Below are 13,934 nucleotides of genomic sequence, written 5' to 3'. Positions count from 1 at the left end.
AATGTCATCCATGAAGGGCAGTTAAATTGGTTAAAAACCACCGATTCCTCATGATCTTGCCTCTCATCCCTTCTGCTTCATTTCATGCAATTCAAATAAAACACTGAGATGAAGATGCTCATGTTTATTTTTAAAGAGAGCTTAGGGTCCATCAGAAAGAAAAAGTGAGCTGGAAGTTGACACTTAGCATTATATATTTTACCTTTATATATTTTGGCGACCTCAGATTTACATAATGCCTATAAACAAAAAATAAATAGACTTGTTTCCAGCTGTGCCAGTCTATTGTAATAAAAACAACCAAGGGGCCTGTGGCATCACAAAGACCACTCATCCATTATCATAGGAGCTTAATATTTTGAAAAATAATAATATAAGCCCATAAATAGTAGGTTTGTGTCTTGTGAAAGAGAATAAGAAGGATAACAGGATGAAATGAAAAAAGAAAAGAAGGGTGAAATTGCATAAAGTTGCAGGAGTGATATAACGCTTTTGATAGTTAACATATTATTGGGTCAGAAACTTTGGTCTGTTCATAATCTGTAAAATCTGTAAAATCTGTAATCTGTAAAAATGGTGTTGAATTTATTAATGAATTTATTATTGAATGTTTTGCATTTTTTTGTCTTTGAAAGTTCTTGAGATATAAAATATAGAAATTTTTTCTCTTGCTTTAAGAATATTGTCATTTCTGATATCAGATTTGTAACCATGTCTTCTGTTGAGTGGAGTGTGGGCATCTTGTTCTATGGAAAGGGGACAGAAAGTGGTATATATTGCTGATAGGCTGTCAGCTTTGGAAGCCATATTAGGCCGGAACCTTCCATGCTGCCACCTTCTCATGTGTGGGAAAGTAGGAGGGGGATTTAGTAGAGGGATTGTCTTTAGACATAATAGCGTTCTTCCTGTTGGTCAAAGTCAGGCCGATCCTGCATCTGGAGAAGCAGTGGTCGGAGTGCTGTCTCGAGATGGGACCAGGGGTGGGTTCTACTTACCTTTACTACCAGTTTGCATCGCGTTTCTTTCTTGGGTCTGCCTCGTAATGATTATTTCTGGGAACCAGTATAGATAGCACTGTTCATCTTTTTTAAAATATTCATTGGCTGAGTGCTGTTGTTTGAGGAAGACCTGTTTTAAAGCCCTTAATTGTGTACCACTGTTGATGATTCCAATATTTGTGGTTGCATCATGGGGCTTGGCCATATGCAGTATGTTTGGGGTTGTATTCTAAATGGGGGCTGGTGGCATGTATGGTAGTCCTCTATTTACAACCATTTGTTTAGTGACCATTCAAAGTTGCAAGAGCACTGAAAAAAGTGACTTATGACCATTTTTCACACAACCATTGCAGCATCCCCACAGTCATGTAATCAAAATTCAAATGCTTGGAAACTGGCATGTATTTATGACGGTTGCAGTGTCCCAGGGTCATGTGATCACCTTTTGTGACCTTCTGAAAAGCAAAATCAATAGGGAAGCCAGATTCACTTAACAACCATGTTATTAACTTAATGACAGTGATTCACTTAACAACTATGGCGAGAAATGTCATAAAATGGAACAAAACTCAATAATTGTCTTGTTTAGCAATAGAAATTTTGAGTTCAATTGTGGCCATAAGTCAAGGACTATTGTAGTCACTTGCCTTCCTTTTGGATCTGCCATATCATCATTCAAAGAGTGGTAAGTGGTGGTGCAATAACAAACTGTCCTAGTATTATTTACCCAGGCAAGCTGAGGCCCCACAGGAAGTGAATAAAACTAAAATTCTCTCTTTCCTATCACATATGATTGCTATCTCACTTCGATCTAGAACCTGGTGAAATCATTCATTCGTTTGTCCTTTCTTTTCTCTTTTCTTTAATTTGTAGATGTGAAGTCCACTGCAGAGACACTGAAGCCCACATTGAAGAGTGAGGAGCTGACCACTCAGTTTTCCACTGATGAAGAAGCAACAGATTGTGGTGATAGTTGTGTGGAGAATGGAGGTATTTCCTTAGCCAGTGAAAACATATCGTATGTCACGCAAGATGTGCAAAGTGTGTGAGTTATAGAGCTGCACACATAAATATTTGTGTGATCAAGTACCTTATTAATTGCCGCTTTGAAGTTTTCAAACTCTGTTCAGCAAGGGGAGGGGAAAAACCCTCAGTACAAGCAGGTAGATGGCATTTTAGCAGGCTTCAGCATAGAACCTTTATGTCAGGATTGGGAAATTCTAGCTTTCCAGATTTTTTTATAATTAGGAAGGCTGGTGGGAATTTGTTGGGAGTTGAAAGTTATATCAGAGAGTTCTTGATTATCTTCACCAATGGTCTGGCCATGCTGAGTTCAAGAGAGAGTTATTACTTCTCTTTTGGACCCTAAGAGTCATTATGTTATCAAACCTGTGGAGTGTATTCAGGCCTTGACTGCCTGCTTTCCTGCAACACCTCTTTCACTCCCTAGCCAAACTGTTCTCTTCTATTGCCGTTCACACCATTTATCCCCACCCGTTCAGGTTGTAGGCAACAGCCATCCCAGCACTGTCTACTGCAGGGGTTTCCAACCATGGCAATTTTAAGACTTGTGGACTTCAATACCCAGAGTTCCTCAGCCAGCAAAGCTGGCTGAGGTACTCTGGGAGTTGAAGTCCACAAATCTTAAAGTTGCCAAGATTGGAGACCCCTGGTCTACTGCATGAATATAGTCCATCCAAGGGGCCAGAGCACATGTCACTTTTGCCCTGTTGATCCCCTCCCAAATGGCTTTCCTTAAGATCACTCACCCCATCATTTGCCTGATATTGCTGAGTATGTTATATCTGAGGTACCACATATGAAGTAGTAAATAGCCATACTGTTTGCTTTCATCTCCTACTCATTTTCTTTTCCCAAGGAAGGCTAAACATCTCAAATGACAAGCAGTGGCAGCATCCCTATTCCATGGCAAGGGGTGATAGATATCTGTGCTGTTGTTTTGCTCTGTCCCTGTGGCTGGTGTTTTAATGTTAGGACTGCAAATCCCTTGAAAGAGGTGCTTCATAATAATAAGAACATTATGAAGCGGTTCTTTTTGAATCCTTGGATTTACTGCCTCTCTTTCCAAGCTCAAGCAGCTATATGACCTTGGAAGATGATCATGTCCTTTCAGGATTTGGAAAAAAAGAAAGAAAGATATTTTTTACCATGTCCTTTCATTCCATAGCACCTCTTTCAAAGGATTTTCATGACCCTGTAATGTAATGTAATAGCAATAGCACTTAGACTTATATACCGCTTTACAATGCTTTATAGCCCTCTCTAAGCAGTTTATAGAGTCAGCATATTGCCCCCGACAATCTGGGTCCTCATTTTACCCACCTCGGAAGGATGGAAAGCTGAGTCAACCTTGAGGCTGGTGAGATTCGATCTGCCAAACTGCTGGCAGCCGGTGATCAGCAGACGTAGCCTGTAGTACTGCACTCTAACCACAGCGCCACTGCGGCTCTTAATACAGATAGTCCTCAACTTACAACAGTTCATTTAGTGACCGTTCAAAGTTACAACAGCACTGAAAAAAGTGACATATGATTGTTTTACACACGTCTGTTGCAATATCCCCGTGGTCACATGATACGGATGCTTGGCAACTGATTCACATTTATGACAGTTGCAGTGTCATGTGATCAGCTTTTGTGAATTTCTGACACGTCAATGGGGAAACCAAATTCACTTAGCAACCATGTTACTAACTTCACAACTGCAATGATTCACTTAACAGCTGTAGCAAGAAAGGATGTAAAATGGGGAAAAACTCGCTTAACAAATGTTCACTTAGCAACATAAATTTTGAGCTCAGTTGTCGTAAGTCAAGGACTACCTGTATGTGCATTCCCTCCCACCTTTCCATCTCTTTGGCTAGAAGAGAATAAACAATTCTCTGATGTCAGTGAGTTAGAAGCCACTTATAGGGATTGTTTGGCTATTCCAGTTGTATTGTTGTCAGTAATGAGTTTGCAGCTAAGTGATTGTTCTTGCTTCTCCCTCATTCTTAGCCAAGAAATCTCAGAACTGCAGAATGATATTATTAGTGACAGGCCAAACTCTAGAGAGGCTTGATCAGAAGTCTGATCTTATTTAATAGCAAGGAGCGAGTTACTTCACAAAACATTACATTGATTTATTGTAATGTTAAAAGTGGTTTCAGGGGAACTGCCTGATATATGGATACTTAAACAATATCCATACTGAAGTATCCAGAAATAACCTTGAGTAGCTTCAGATAAAATGTTCTCTCCCTCCCTTCTTTCATCATTTTTTCAAATAGTGAGGAAGCATCTGCTTGTTTCAACTTAACCTTCTTTCAGACATGCTGATTTTCAGATAAGCAGTTAGCCTTTGGAAAATTCACCTGGAATTTCAAATAATCTAACTAAACATTATACAGTGCATTGATGAATTTCTACTTCATCATGGATTACACTAATTACAACCTCTGTTGTTTTTATTATGATTTAGCTGTGATTTTTAATATCAAAATAAACAATTGTATGGTTTATGTATAATTTTCTTCCTTTGTGTTTTTATAATAATTTTATTAAATTATATTTACAACAGTAAAAACTAATATAAATTGGAAAAAAAATAAAAGTAAAACAAAAAGTAAAAGTGCAGAAAAGAAAGAAAAAAGAGGGAAAGAAAAGGGAAATAGAATAAAATAAGAATATAGTTGTTAGAAGATTAATTTGGGGGTTACACTAACTGGGGTGGTGGAAGAACAAATTAAAAATGAAATCTAGATATATTGTGAGAAAGGAGATCCATTTATTTCCCAAAGCAAAAGGGTTTGGGGGGGGGGTAGGCTACAGAAAAAATGGGGTCCAGAGATTTTGGCTTTATAGGGGGACTGGTCCTTGGTGTGTGACCTCAGAGGAAGTGGTTTGTGTATATGCTGGTATATGCTGGTTTTAGTGTGTGACTTTGTCAATAGGCAATTCTCTTTCCTGGGCAGATTGAGGTGCTCCTGCCCTGGGCTTTGATTCTGTGTGTGTGAAATCCATAAAACCGGTCCCCAACCCCCGTCCATGAACTGGTACTGGGCTGTGGCATGCCAGCAACCAGTCTACACAAACAAGCGAAGGCCAATCAGCAAATGCAGGGAGCATGCAAAAGCCCACCTTCTCCAGTCAATGGAAAAACCTTTCGCCATGGAAACAGTCCCTGGTGCTCAAAAGGTTGAAGGCCACTGCCATAAAGGAAGATCGCTCTCAGATATGTAGATTCCTCCCTAAGTGTGGATTTATTATGAGGGGATCTGGCATCTTCCTTATCCTGAGGGGATTTCTGCCCTGGAGCCAGTGAGATGCTAGTCTAAGTGTTAGGATTGTATGTTTATTCCCAGGTTGGTTGGCCATTCAAAGGGCTGCTAAAAGTGTGTGTGTGTGTGTGTGTGTGTCTAGCAGATTAACTTCCAACATAGAAAAGAAAAAGAAATAAAGAAATGACTTCCCACCTTCATCATAAATTAAAAACAATTTTAATAACTTATCACCTTCGCTTAAATTATATGACTTCCTTTCATATCCTATCTCTTATCAAACAAATCTATAAAGCCTTGTCATTTTAGTCTTGATGTCAGTAAAAGTCCATTAAGGATTACCAGAGATAAGAATTTATCTATTTTTAACCTTGATCAAATAAACACGTTTTATATTTCATCTCTTTACTTCTAATAATCTTGATCTTTTAGTCCCCTCAAATAATATCATAGAACTTGATTTCTTTTCAGTTTTTCTTTGTTCCTTCTCATAAAATTCTTTAAAACTTTAACAAGCCTCTTTTATAAATACAATATAGCAAAGTTATTCAGGTCACTCTGTTGATTTGTTATTTGTATATCCTTTTTAATTATTAAGACATCAGCTAGTTTCTTTTGCATGTCCAATATAACCTTTTTTAACCATGTCATTCTTGTAGTGTATCATTTTTAAATCCACTTTCAACTCTGTTTCAAACTTGTGAGGTAGAATTTGTTCCTCTTCCATAACATCTTTGTAGCACTGCCCTTGAAAGGGCCAGTAGAGACAGGGTTCCTTTGTCCTCTTCTCCAGGCAATTTGGCTCTTCCCCACTCTCAGTCGCATCCTTTGCCTTGTGTCATTTGACTGGTGCCCCAAAGTCTCTATCACTGTCTCTTGTTTAGGCAACTGCTCACTTCCAGTCAGTTTCACATGTGCCCCACTCACTCAGCTCGCCTCCACCATCCATGGACTCGACGGTCCTGCTGTTTTTGCCTTGACTTGTCTGCTGCAGGTTCACCCACACCTCTGCCTCTTCCAGTTCATCTGGCTCCACCTCTTCTCACCTATTGCCCTACTCACCTGGCTTGGTTGTGTGCTGCCTAGTCTGGCTCCGCTGCTCTCACCTTTGCGCCTGGCTCCACAATGTGTTTGCTCATCCAGCTTCACTGCTCTCACCGCCACACCTGGCTCCGCTGCACACTTGTTCATTCGACTCCGCTGCCCTCACCTCATTCACCTTTATTGTTTTTCTGGGGATGGCAGCCATTGGGTTGGCTGTTAGGTCTCTTCCTGCCTCTCCCTCTCCTCTCATACTCTCTCATGCCTTCCTAAAATCTCTTCCCCCCCCCTCTCAAACACACACACACGCTGCTATTCTTTCACTCTGCTTTTGGCTTCTCTCTTCCCCCCACTCTGCTATCATCCTGTTCTCCTTCATTCTCCTTCCTCCTCCTTCACCTCCTCCCCTTCTCCTTTTCAGTCTGTCATTGTTTTCTCTCTTCCCACCATGTGTCCCCCTTTTTAACCCCTCTTTGTCCCTTCCCCTCAAATTTTTGGTGATACCCCCCACTCCTAGTATGAGGATATCCGGCTGCTGGTGGAGCACTATCATCTGAGGGACAGCTACATATTTCCCCTGCCCAAGAGTCTTTGGTCCCCCAACAGTTCACCAACAGTGATCTCACCACTTCACCTCCTCCATGCTATGGCCTAGATTGGCATATGTCAATCTCTGAGGGAAGTGTATCACCCTTCTTTTAGGTCTTCAGGCTCACCTGGGGCAAATGGGTCTTCCTCCAAAGGTTCAGAAGGCTCAGGGGGCCCTGGAGCTGGGAGATCATTCTCGGGTTCCATTTCCAACTGCTGTGGAGAGGGTCCACTTGCCTCTCCTGCAGGCTCTGTGAGGACTTCTTCCTGCTCCCAAGGCACAAATTTGGGGGCTTCTGGCCTAAGCACCTCTGAGCCAATATTTGTGTCAGGTGCAGGTGGAGCAGCCTCAGTATGCTTAGATGTCCACAGCCAGTTCATACAGCCTCCTTCTTCATCACTGTCCTCCTTTTCTTCTTCCATTGATGAAAGGGGCTGTTTTCTGGTCACTGGCCCTTCCTCTCTGGGAGAGGTTTTGCAGGCTGCAACCTGGGCTGGGAGGGTACTCGTACCATCTCATTCAGAGATAGTCTCTTCTGGGTGAATCCAGTACCCAGATAGCTTCTCACAGACAATGCAAGTCTGGGAACTCCAACAATCAGCTAATTTATATTTTCTGGGGATGCCCAGATTCCGCAACAACATTCAGTCACTGGGCTACAAAAGTAGAATTTTCATGTTCTGGTCATAATTCCTCTTGTTTCTTTGGCCTCGGACCCCTGAAATGGCTTCGGCTCTTTCATATGCAGTCTTCAGGCTCTTCCTCAACCAATCCAAATAGTCCTGGTGCAAACTGAGTGATGTCTGGTCCATGGAAACACCAAATTCTAGATCCCATTCTTTATGCAACAGTCAGGCTTCTTTTGAGCAGTTGGTTAACAGGGCCTCCTGCCACCCACTCTCCACGGTCCTTGCAGCCACATTGCAAAGAGAGTCTTCTGCCTGGTCCTTAACCTCTTGGTTAAGACATACAAGCCTCCATCTCTCACCAGAGTGGGATTGCAATATAGTTTGGTGACACTCATAGCAGTGACCCTAATAGCCTCTGCCCCTGCTGCTCCTCTAGCCTGGTGTTCCATCCCTTGGTACAGAGCTTGTATGCCGTCTGGGGTCAATCAATCCATTCTTTATCAGCAGCCCTAGGTCATAAGACCTTCTTGACATGGCATTTGCATCTTTGTTCCCCATTTCTGGCTAGTGCTTTAGGCTGAAGGGGAATCCAGGGAGAACAGCCAACCATTGATGCCCTGTGGAGGAGATACATAAGTGAGTTGTTATTGGTCTTGACCTCAAACTCCACCCCATATAGGAAGCCTTTTAGCTTGTCCACCACTGCCCATTTTGACACCAGGGATTCTATTTTATGAGTGGGATAGTTCTTTTCGAGTGGAGTGCAGTTCCTGCTGGCATAGGCAACAAACCTCAAATGTCTATCATGTTTTTGATACAATAGCCCATCAAGGTCGTCCCTGATAGCATCAACGTGTAGCTCACAGGGTTGGATCTGCATAGATCAGAATAGGGGTTCCTCTTCATTTGACAAAAAGCCTTCTCGCACTGCTCTCCTTGTATTGACTTCCAGGACTTCCTGGATCCCTTACTTTGGTGGGGCTTACTCAAACATCTTTAGCTTCCTCATTCCTAAAAATGTCATTGTGAGGATAGGCTATCTTCACAAACCCCTCAACGAATTGCTGATAATAGGAGCAAAATCCTAGGAATGATTGCAGCTCACCCACACTTTGCAGTCTGGGCCAGGAAGTGATGGCATCAAGCTTCACGGGATTGGTCGATAATCCTTCTGTGGAGATAACATGCCCAAGATAAGTGACTGATGGCTGATAAAACTGGCACTTCTCCAATGACAGCTTCAACCCCTCATCATGAAGACATATTAGGACTTTCTCCAGGTGCTCCTTGTGCTATTCTAATGTCTTTCCAAAGATGATGATGTCGTCTAGATATATTAACACCTTGATCAAATTCACGTCTCCTCCCGTTCATTCCATCAGTTGCTGGAAAGTTGCTGGGGCCCTGATAAACCCTGGGGTATCCGGCTGTACTCATAGAATCCCAGCAGACATATGAAAGCAGTCTTCTCTCGATTGTTCAAATGTATGGGATTCTTCACGGCAGGTGCATAAAATGACTAAGGTATCAACAGTTTCAGGGTGCCCCACAGCCAGGGCCAAACGTCATATGGAGGGGTAGGTAATTGTTGTAAGGAAACCTCTCAGTCCCAAGTCGTCAAATCTCCAGATTGTCCAGCTTTTGTAGGGAAAGGTGCTGTCTGTCATAGAAATCCCTATAAAACAGAGTCATCTGCATGCCTGAGTCCAGAAGACCCCTTGTGTAAACACCCTCCACTTGCACTAGCACTATGAGGGAGGGATCCACTAATTTGTCAGGGACTCTGTCAACTATCATTGGTACCTGTTGTGATGCCTCACTGCTTTACCTTCGCTACACCTCATAGGTAGAAATCCGTTGCAGAAGAAGGTGTTCCCACTGATTCTGCAACCAAGTAGGGTTTAGGTGGGACTTCACTTGTGTTGCAGTGCCCGATTCTGCTGTCTGCAGTTCTTAAGGCTGGAGCTAGCTGCCATAGGTGAGCACCCAGTTGGCTCCTTCACTGGGGCCCTCTGTAATTTCCTGACTGAGTCTGACTTCTTGGCCTCTGTGGTCTCGGACAGGTACATCTATAGTGTCCTTCACCCCTGCAAAGATAACAAATCACTGATCTCAGCATCTTCTCAGTTGGGGTAGAGAAGTCCGCCCCTCCTTTGACTGGTCCTGTCGCGTCTCCACTCTGGGTTGAGGCAGCCTTTGCTGTCAACAAGGCCATTGCCTCTATCAGTCAGGATATTTGATTCTCCAAGGTGGTAAGCCTGGAATCAGCATCTGCAGCGCTCACCATCCCAGCTCCTAGGGGCAATTCTGCCGGCGAATTGGCCACACTTCCTTTGCATCTTCCATTGCCTCTTCTGCCCTCACCCTCTTATGATTTCAGAATACACCACGGTAGCCCCCTTACCCAGAGCCCTTAGCTGTATCCAGACTGAGTCTGTGTGTGAGGCATCTCACAGAATCTGTTGCATCTAGTCCAATCTACCTCAGCCGGCTCCATCCCTTCCTCAACATGATCTGACATAATAACTGATTCAATATACCCACAAAGTCTTTTGCAGTTTTTCTAGTACATGTGCTCAAACTGGTGCATCAGGCTAGAAACTGTCTCTGTTTGTCTGAACTCATCCTACAATATGCGGAGGTAGTCATGAGCCATACATGACCCCACCTAGCTTTACATTTCGAATGGCTTCTGCAGCTGGACCTTACAGACTCTCCGTTATCTTATTCTTCTTTTGTGCCTCTGGAACATCCCATTCTTCTACTGCCTGCATGGCTTGTTCCATCCAGGCTTTGTACTCCTTTCCCCCACTGGCACAGGTTGTGTCCCTAAAAACACATGTAGTTTCCTGTACCCGGTCCCTGAGTGATTGCTGCTAGCCTGGGTGCACATGGTCACAATGTCTTCCATAGCCTTGAGAAGCTCAGTGATATGATAGGGATGTGTGCTTCCTCCTTCAGGGCAAATGTCCCAGCTAAGGGTATGGACTTGCCCCTACTCCTTGATTCACTGGCTTGGAGGGGTGGTTGAGTGAACCACCTGCACTCTTACGTCCTCATTTAACTGGAAACTCTTATCTCCAAAGCAAGCTGGGCTCCTTCTCTTCCACTCCAATAACACAAGGAGGGGGAAGTGTCCAGTCCACCACCATATCCACAACAAATGCCCTCTGGTCTGGGAATAAAGCTCTACCGCTTGCAGAATATCCTCCTCTGTCCAAGTGTCCCTTGGAATCTCAGTCACTACACTGAAATAGCCTACTAGACTATTTTGTTCAATAGAATTGTTCACTATTTAGTAACGGTGGTTGAGTCCATTTTACTTATTTGGTTCATGTCTCTGGGTGTGATCACCCCTGCTATGAGAAAGGACTAGAGTAGATCCCTGATGAGTCCCCACTTGTAGAGCTGCCCCCAAAAGGGTCCCTCTGTGCCCTTTTCTGGGCAATTTGGCTCTTCCCCACTCTCAGTCGTGTCCTTTGCCTCGTGTCCTTCACCTGGCACCCCAATATCTCTATCACTGTCTCTTGCCTTGGCCAACTGCACATTTCCAGTCAGTCTCACATATGCCCCACTTGCTCAGCTCACCTCCACCATCCTCAAAATTATCTGGTCCCGATGCTCGTGCCTCAGCTTGCCTGCCGTCCCGCTCATCTGGCTCTGTTGTACCTCTGACTCTTCTGGCTCATCTGACTCTGGCTCCGCTTGCCTATTTCCCACCCGCCTGGCTCCATTGCGTGCTGCCTTGTCCGGCTCTGCTGCTTTCAACTCCACACCTGGCTCCGCTACACATTTGTTTGTCTGGCTCCGCTGCCCTCATCTTTCTCGCCTCCTCTGTTTCACAGGTAATCATTGCCATGGGGATGGCGGCCATGGGGTCAGCCGGTAGGTCTCTTCCTGCCTCATTCTCTCCTTTTCTTTCTATCTCTCATATTTTCCTAAATCCTAAATCCCTGAAGGGAAAATCCCATATGGAAACTTTGGTTGGGCTCCTCGAGAGACGAGAGCTTGCAGGGGGCCAATCTGGCATCTGCAATGGAGAGCAAAATCCAGCTGCTCCCCGGACCAGTCACCATATACCGCTCTGAGTCCCAAGTGTCAGGAGATGAAGGCTACCTTGCGCCGCAAATATACCAAGGCGGAATCCTGATGCCACACCTACAGCGGAGAGAAGAAGCCAGATTTTGCTCTCCATTGCAGACATTAGATCGGCCCCCTGCAAGCTCTCATCTCTCGAGAAGCCCGACCAAAGTTTCCAGTGCCGCTTCAGGGAGTGGTCCTCAAGAGACGAGAGCTTGCAGGGAGCCGATCTGGCGTCTGCAATGGAGAGCAAAATCCGGCTGCTCCCCAGACCTGATGCCATTTACCGCTCCGAGTCCCAAGCAGCAGGAGAGGAGGGCTGCCTTGCGCCACTGGCTGGCGCAAATATACCGAGGCAGAATGCTGTTGCCGTGCAAATGAAAATAGTGCTTCGCTCCCGCAGCTTCCAGCCATCGCAAACACCGCTTCTTCCTGCTTGTGCCGCCCCCTTCCCCACCGCCACAACAGCAACATTCATTCCAAACAGCGAGGGCTGCGCTCCTTTTTCCGTATTGCACCACCTGCAAAAATACGAAAATTTCTCTACAGACCACCAAAATTTTCTCACGGACCACCAGTGACCACTGGTGACCACTGCTTTAGATACAATCTTTCTATAGAAATAGACACTTTTAAAATTAACTTCTGGGTCCATTGTTCAAAATATCCTTAAACATCTCCAATGTTAAATTTGCTTCATCTGTAAATCAAATTTAAGTTTTCTCATTTAATTATAATTTTTAATTCCCTCGAGTGCCCAATTTTTAAAGTCTTGTCTTATTATATTTTTTTTAAGTAAATTCAAAACAAGAATATTTTTACATAGGAAGGATACTTTATAATTAATTCCAAAATTTTATTTTAGATTTATCTGAACCTCTAGTCTGTCTGTATGCTTGCACACATTGAAAATACTTTATATTTCTATAACCATTTATGATTTGCCAACTATGTTAGTTATTAAATAAAAACAGGCCTTCCTTTGATCTCATTTTTATGTTGTGCTATTTTCTTACAAGATTTCCAGGTCCCACTAGGATTCAATTGCAACTTTGATCTTCCTGAAGATTTTTGTGGTTGGACACATGACACATCTACAGGATTTACATGGGCCTTTCATTCTAGAAATACCTGGACTAGCCATTTAGAACCAGGCATCGGGGTCTACCCAGGTAAGTCAATTCATATCATTTTAAAAGAAAAAATATCCATGAACTGTGGACTTAGGAAAGTAAGCACTTTAATTATCTCTGAAAAACTATAGAATACATTACAAAGTCTGTAAACCCTGCCTTTTTGGCATACTGCTGTAAAATTATTTATCAATTCCAAGTATTTTTTATGTTGCTTCAATAAAATCAACGTAAAAAAAGTCACAGTGCTTTTAAACAGATATGATGTCTATGGTGTAAATCAGTATGTGGTATAATTCTCCTAATATATGTTTTCATTACATATACATACCACCTATTATTATGTCTTCACCACTGCCCTATAAACTAGGCGAGGCTATGGAATAACAGCTTCAGATCAGGAATTTGAATTTGTGTCTCCCTATTCTTTGTCCTTAGCTCTTATAACTGTAGAGTATCATCTCTTATCTGTGAATGTTGTGAATGATGGTTCAAGTAAAGCATTTGTTGCAGGAGGGATATTTGCACAATCAGAGAGGAAACTGAAATCATGTGCTAACTGTCCATGTGCACGTGTATTCAGTTTATTTGCAGACTTCTTATGTGCTGAGAAAATGGAATAGTGTGCTTGTTTTTGTCTGGGTGAGCTAGTATTGATTTTAAACATCAATAATAAAAGTCTCACTTTGGATAGTGTGGATGCTTCTGCTTTCTGTGCATTCCTTTGCATGCGAATACTTCTTCAGTGTGGAACTAAGGAGATCTTTTGCTGTTCTGCTATGCACATTGTCAATTTTCCCTTGAGGCTAGAACTTGCCTGGGCCTCTGTAAGACCCTGATATTTGCATTGGAGGCTTTGATACTTCTGCGAGTACAGAGACTTGTGTTGTCAGACAAAGGACTGTGTGAACACAATAAGGATTTCACAATATGAGTCCTTGTGCTGTGTGGAGGATCTAAGTTTGTCTGGTAGCTGAAAGTCTGTTTGCTCATTCTTCATCTCTTTCAACAAACTCCAGGATTTACGCTTTTCCTTCTCCCCATTGGACATAGGAAGAAGAGGAGACATTTGCTAGCTTCAAAGAAATGTTTGCCTAATTTCCATGAACAGGCATTAAAATTTCATACCACAAATCTGAGGATTTACTAGAAGTGGTCCTGCTGTGTGAGGGAAATCTTTCACAC

General features: G+C 43.1%; 1 protein-coding gene across 4 annotated transcripts in view; it reads left to right on the top strand.

Annotated features, from left to right (window-relative positions):
* The window catches only part of NRP2 (neuropilin 2), a 207,475-nt gene that overhangs the window by 125,614 nt on the left and 67,927 nt on the right, over positions 1–13,934 (top strand). For all 4 annotated transcript variants that reach the window (XM_070933220.1, XM_070933219.1, XM_070933223.1 and 1 more), the window contains exons 11-12: positions 1,872–1,988; positions 12,636–12,788. In XM_070933220.1, coding sequence (XP_070789321.1) covers positions 1,872–1,988; positions 12,636–12,788 — 270 coding nt within the window. The remainder of the gene's footprint in view (positions 1–1,871; positions 1,989–12,635; positions 12,789–13,934) is intronic.

Source organism: Pituophis catenifer, unplaced genomic scaffold (assembly GCF_029215685.1).
Source record: "Pituophis catenifer annectens isolate HBS135680 unplaced genomic scaffold, rPitCat1.0.hap2 SCAF_1, whole genome shotgun sequence".
NCBI lineage: Eukaryota > Metazoa > Chordata > Lepidosauria > Squamata > Colubridae > Pituophis > Pituophis catenifer.
The sequence above is the reverse complement of the archived record's forward strand: the minus strand, read 5'-3'. Positions and strand labels throughout refer to the sequence as shown.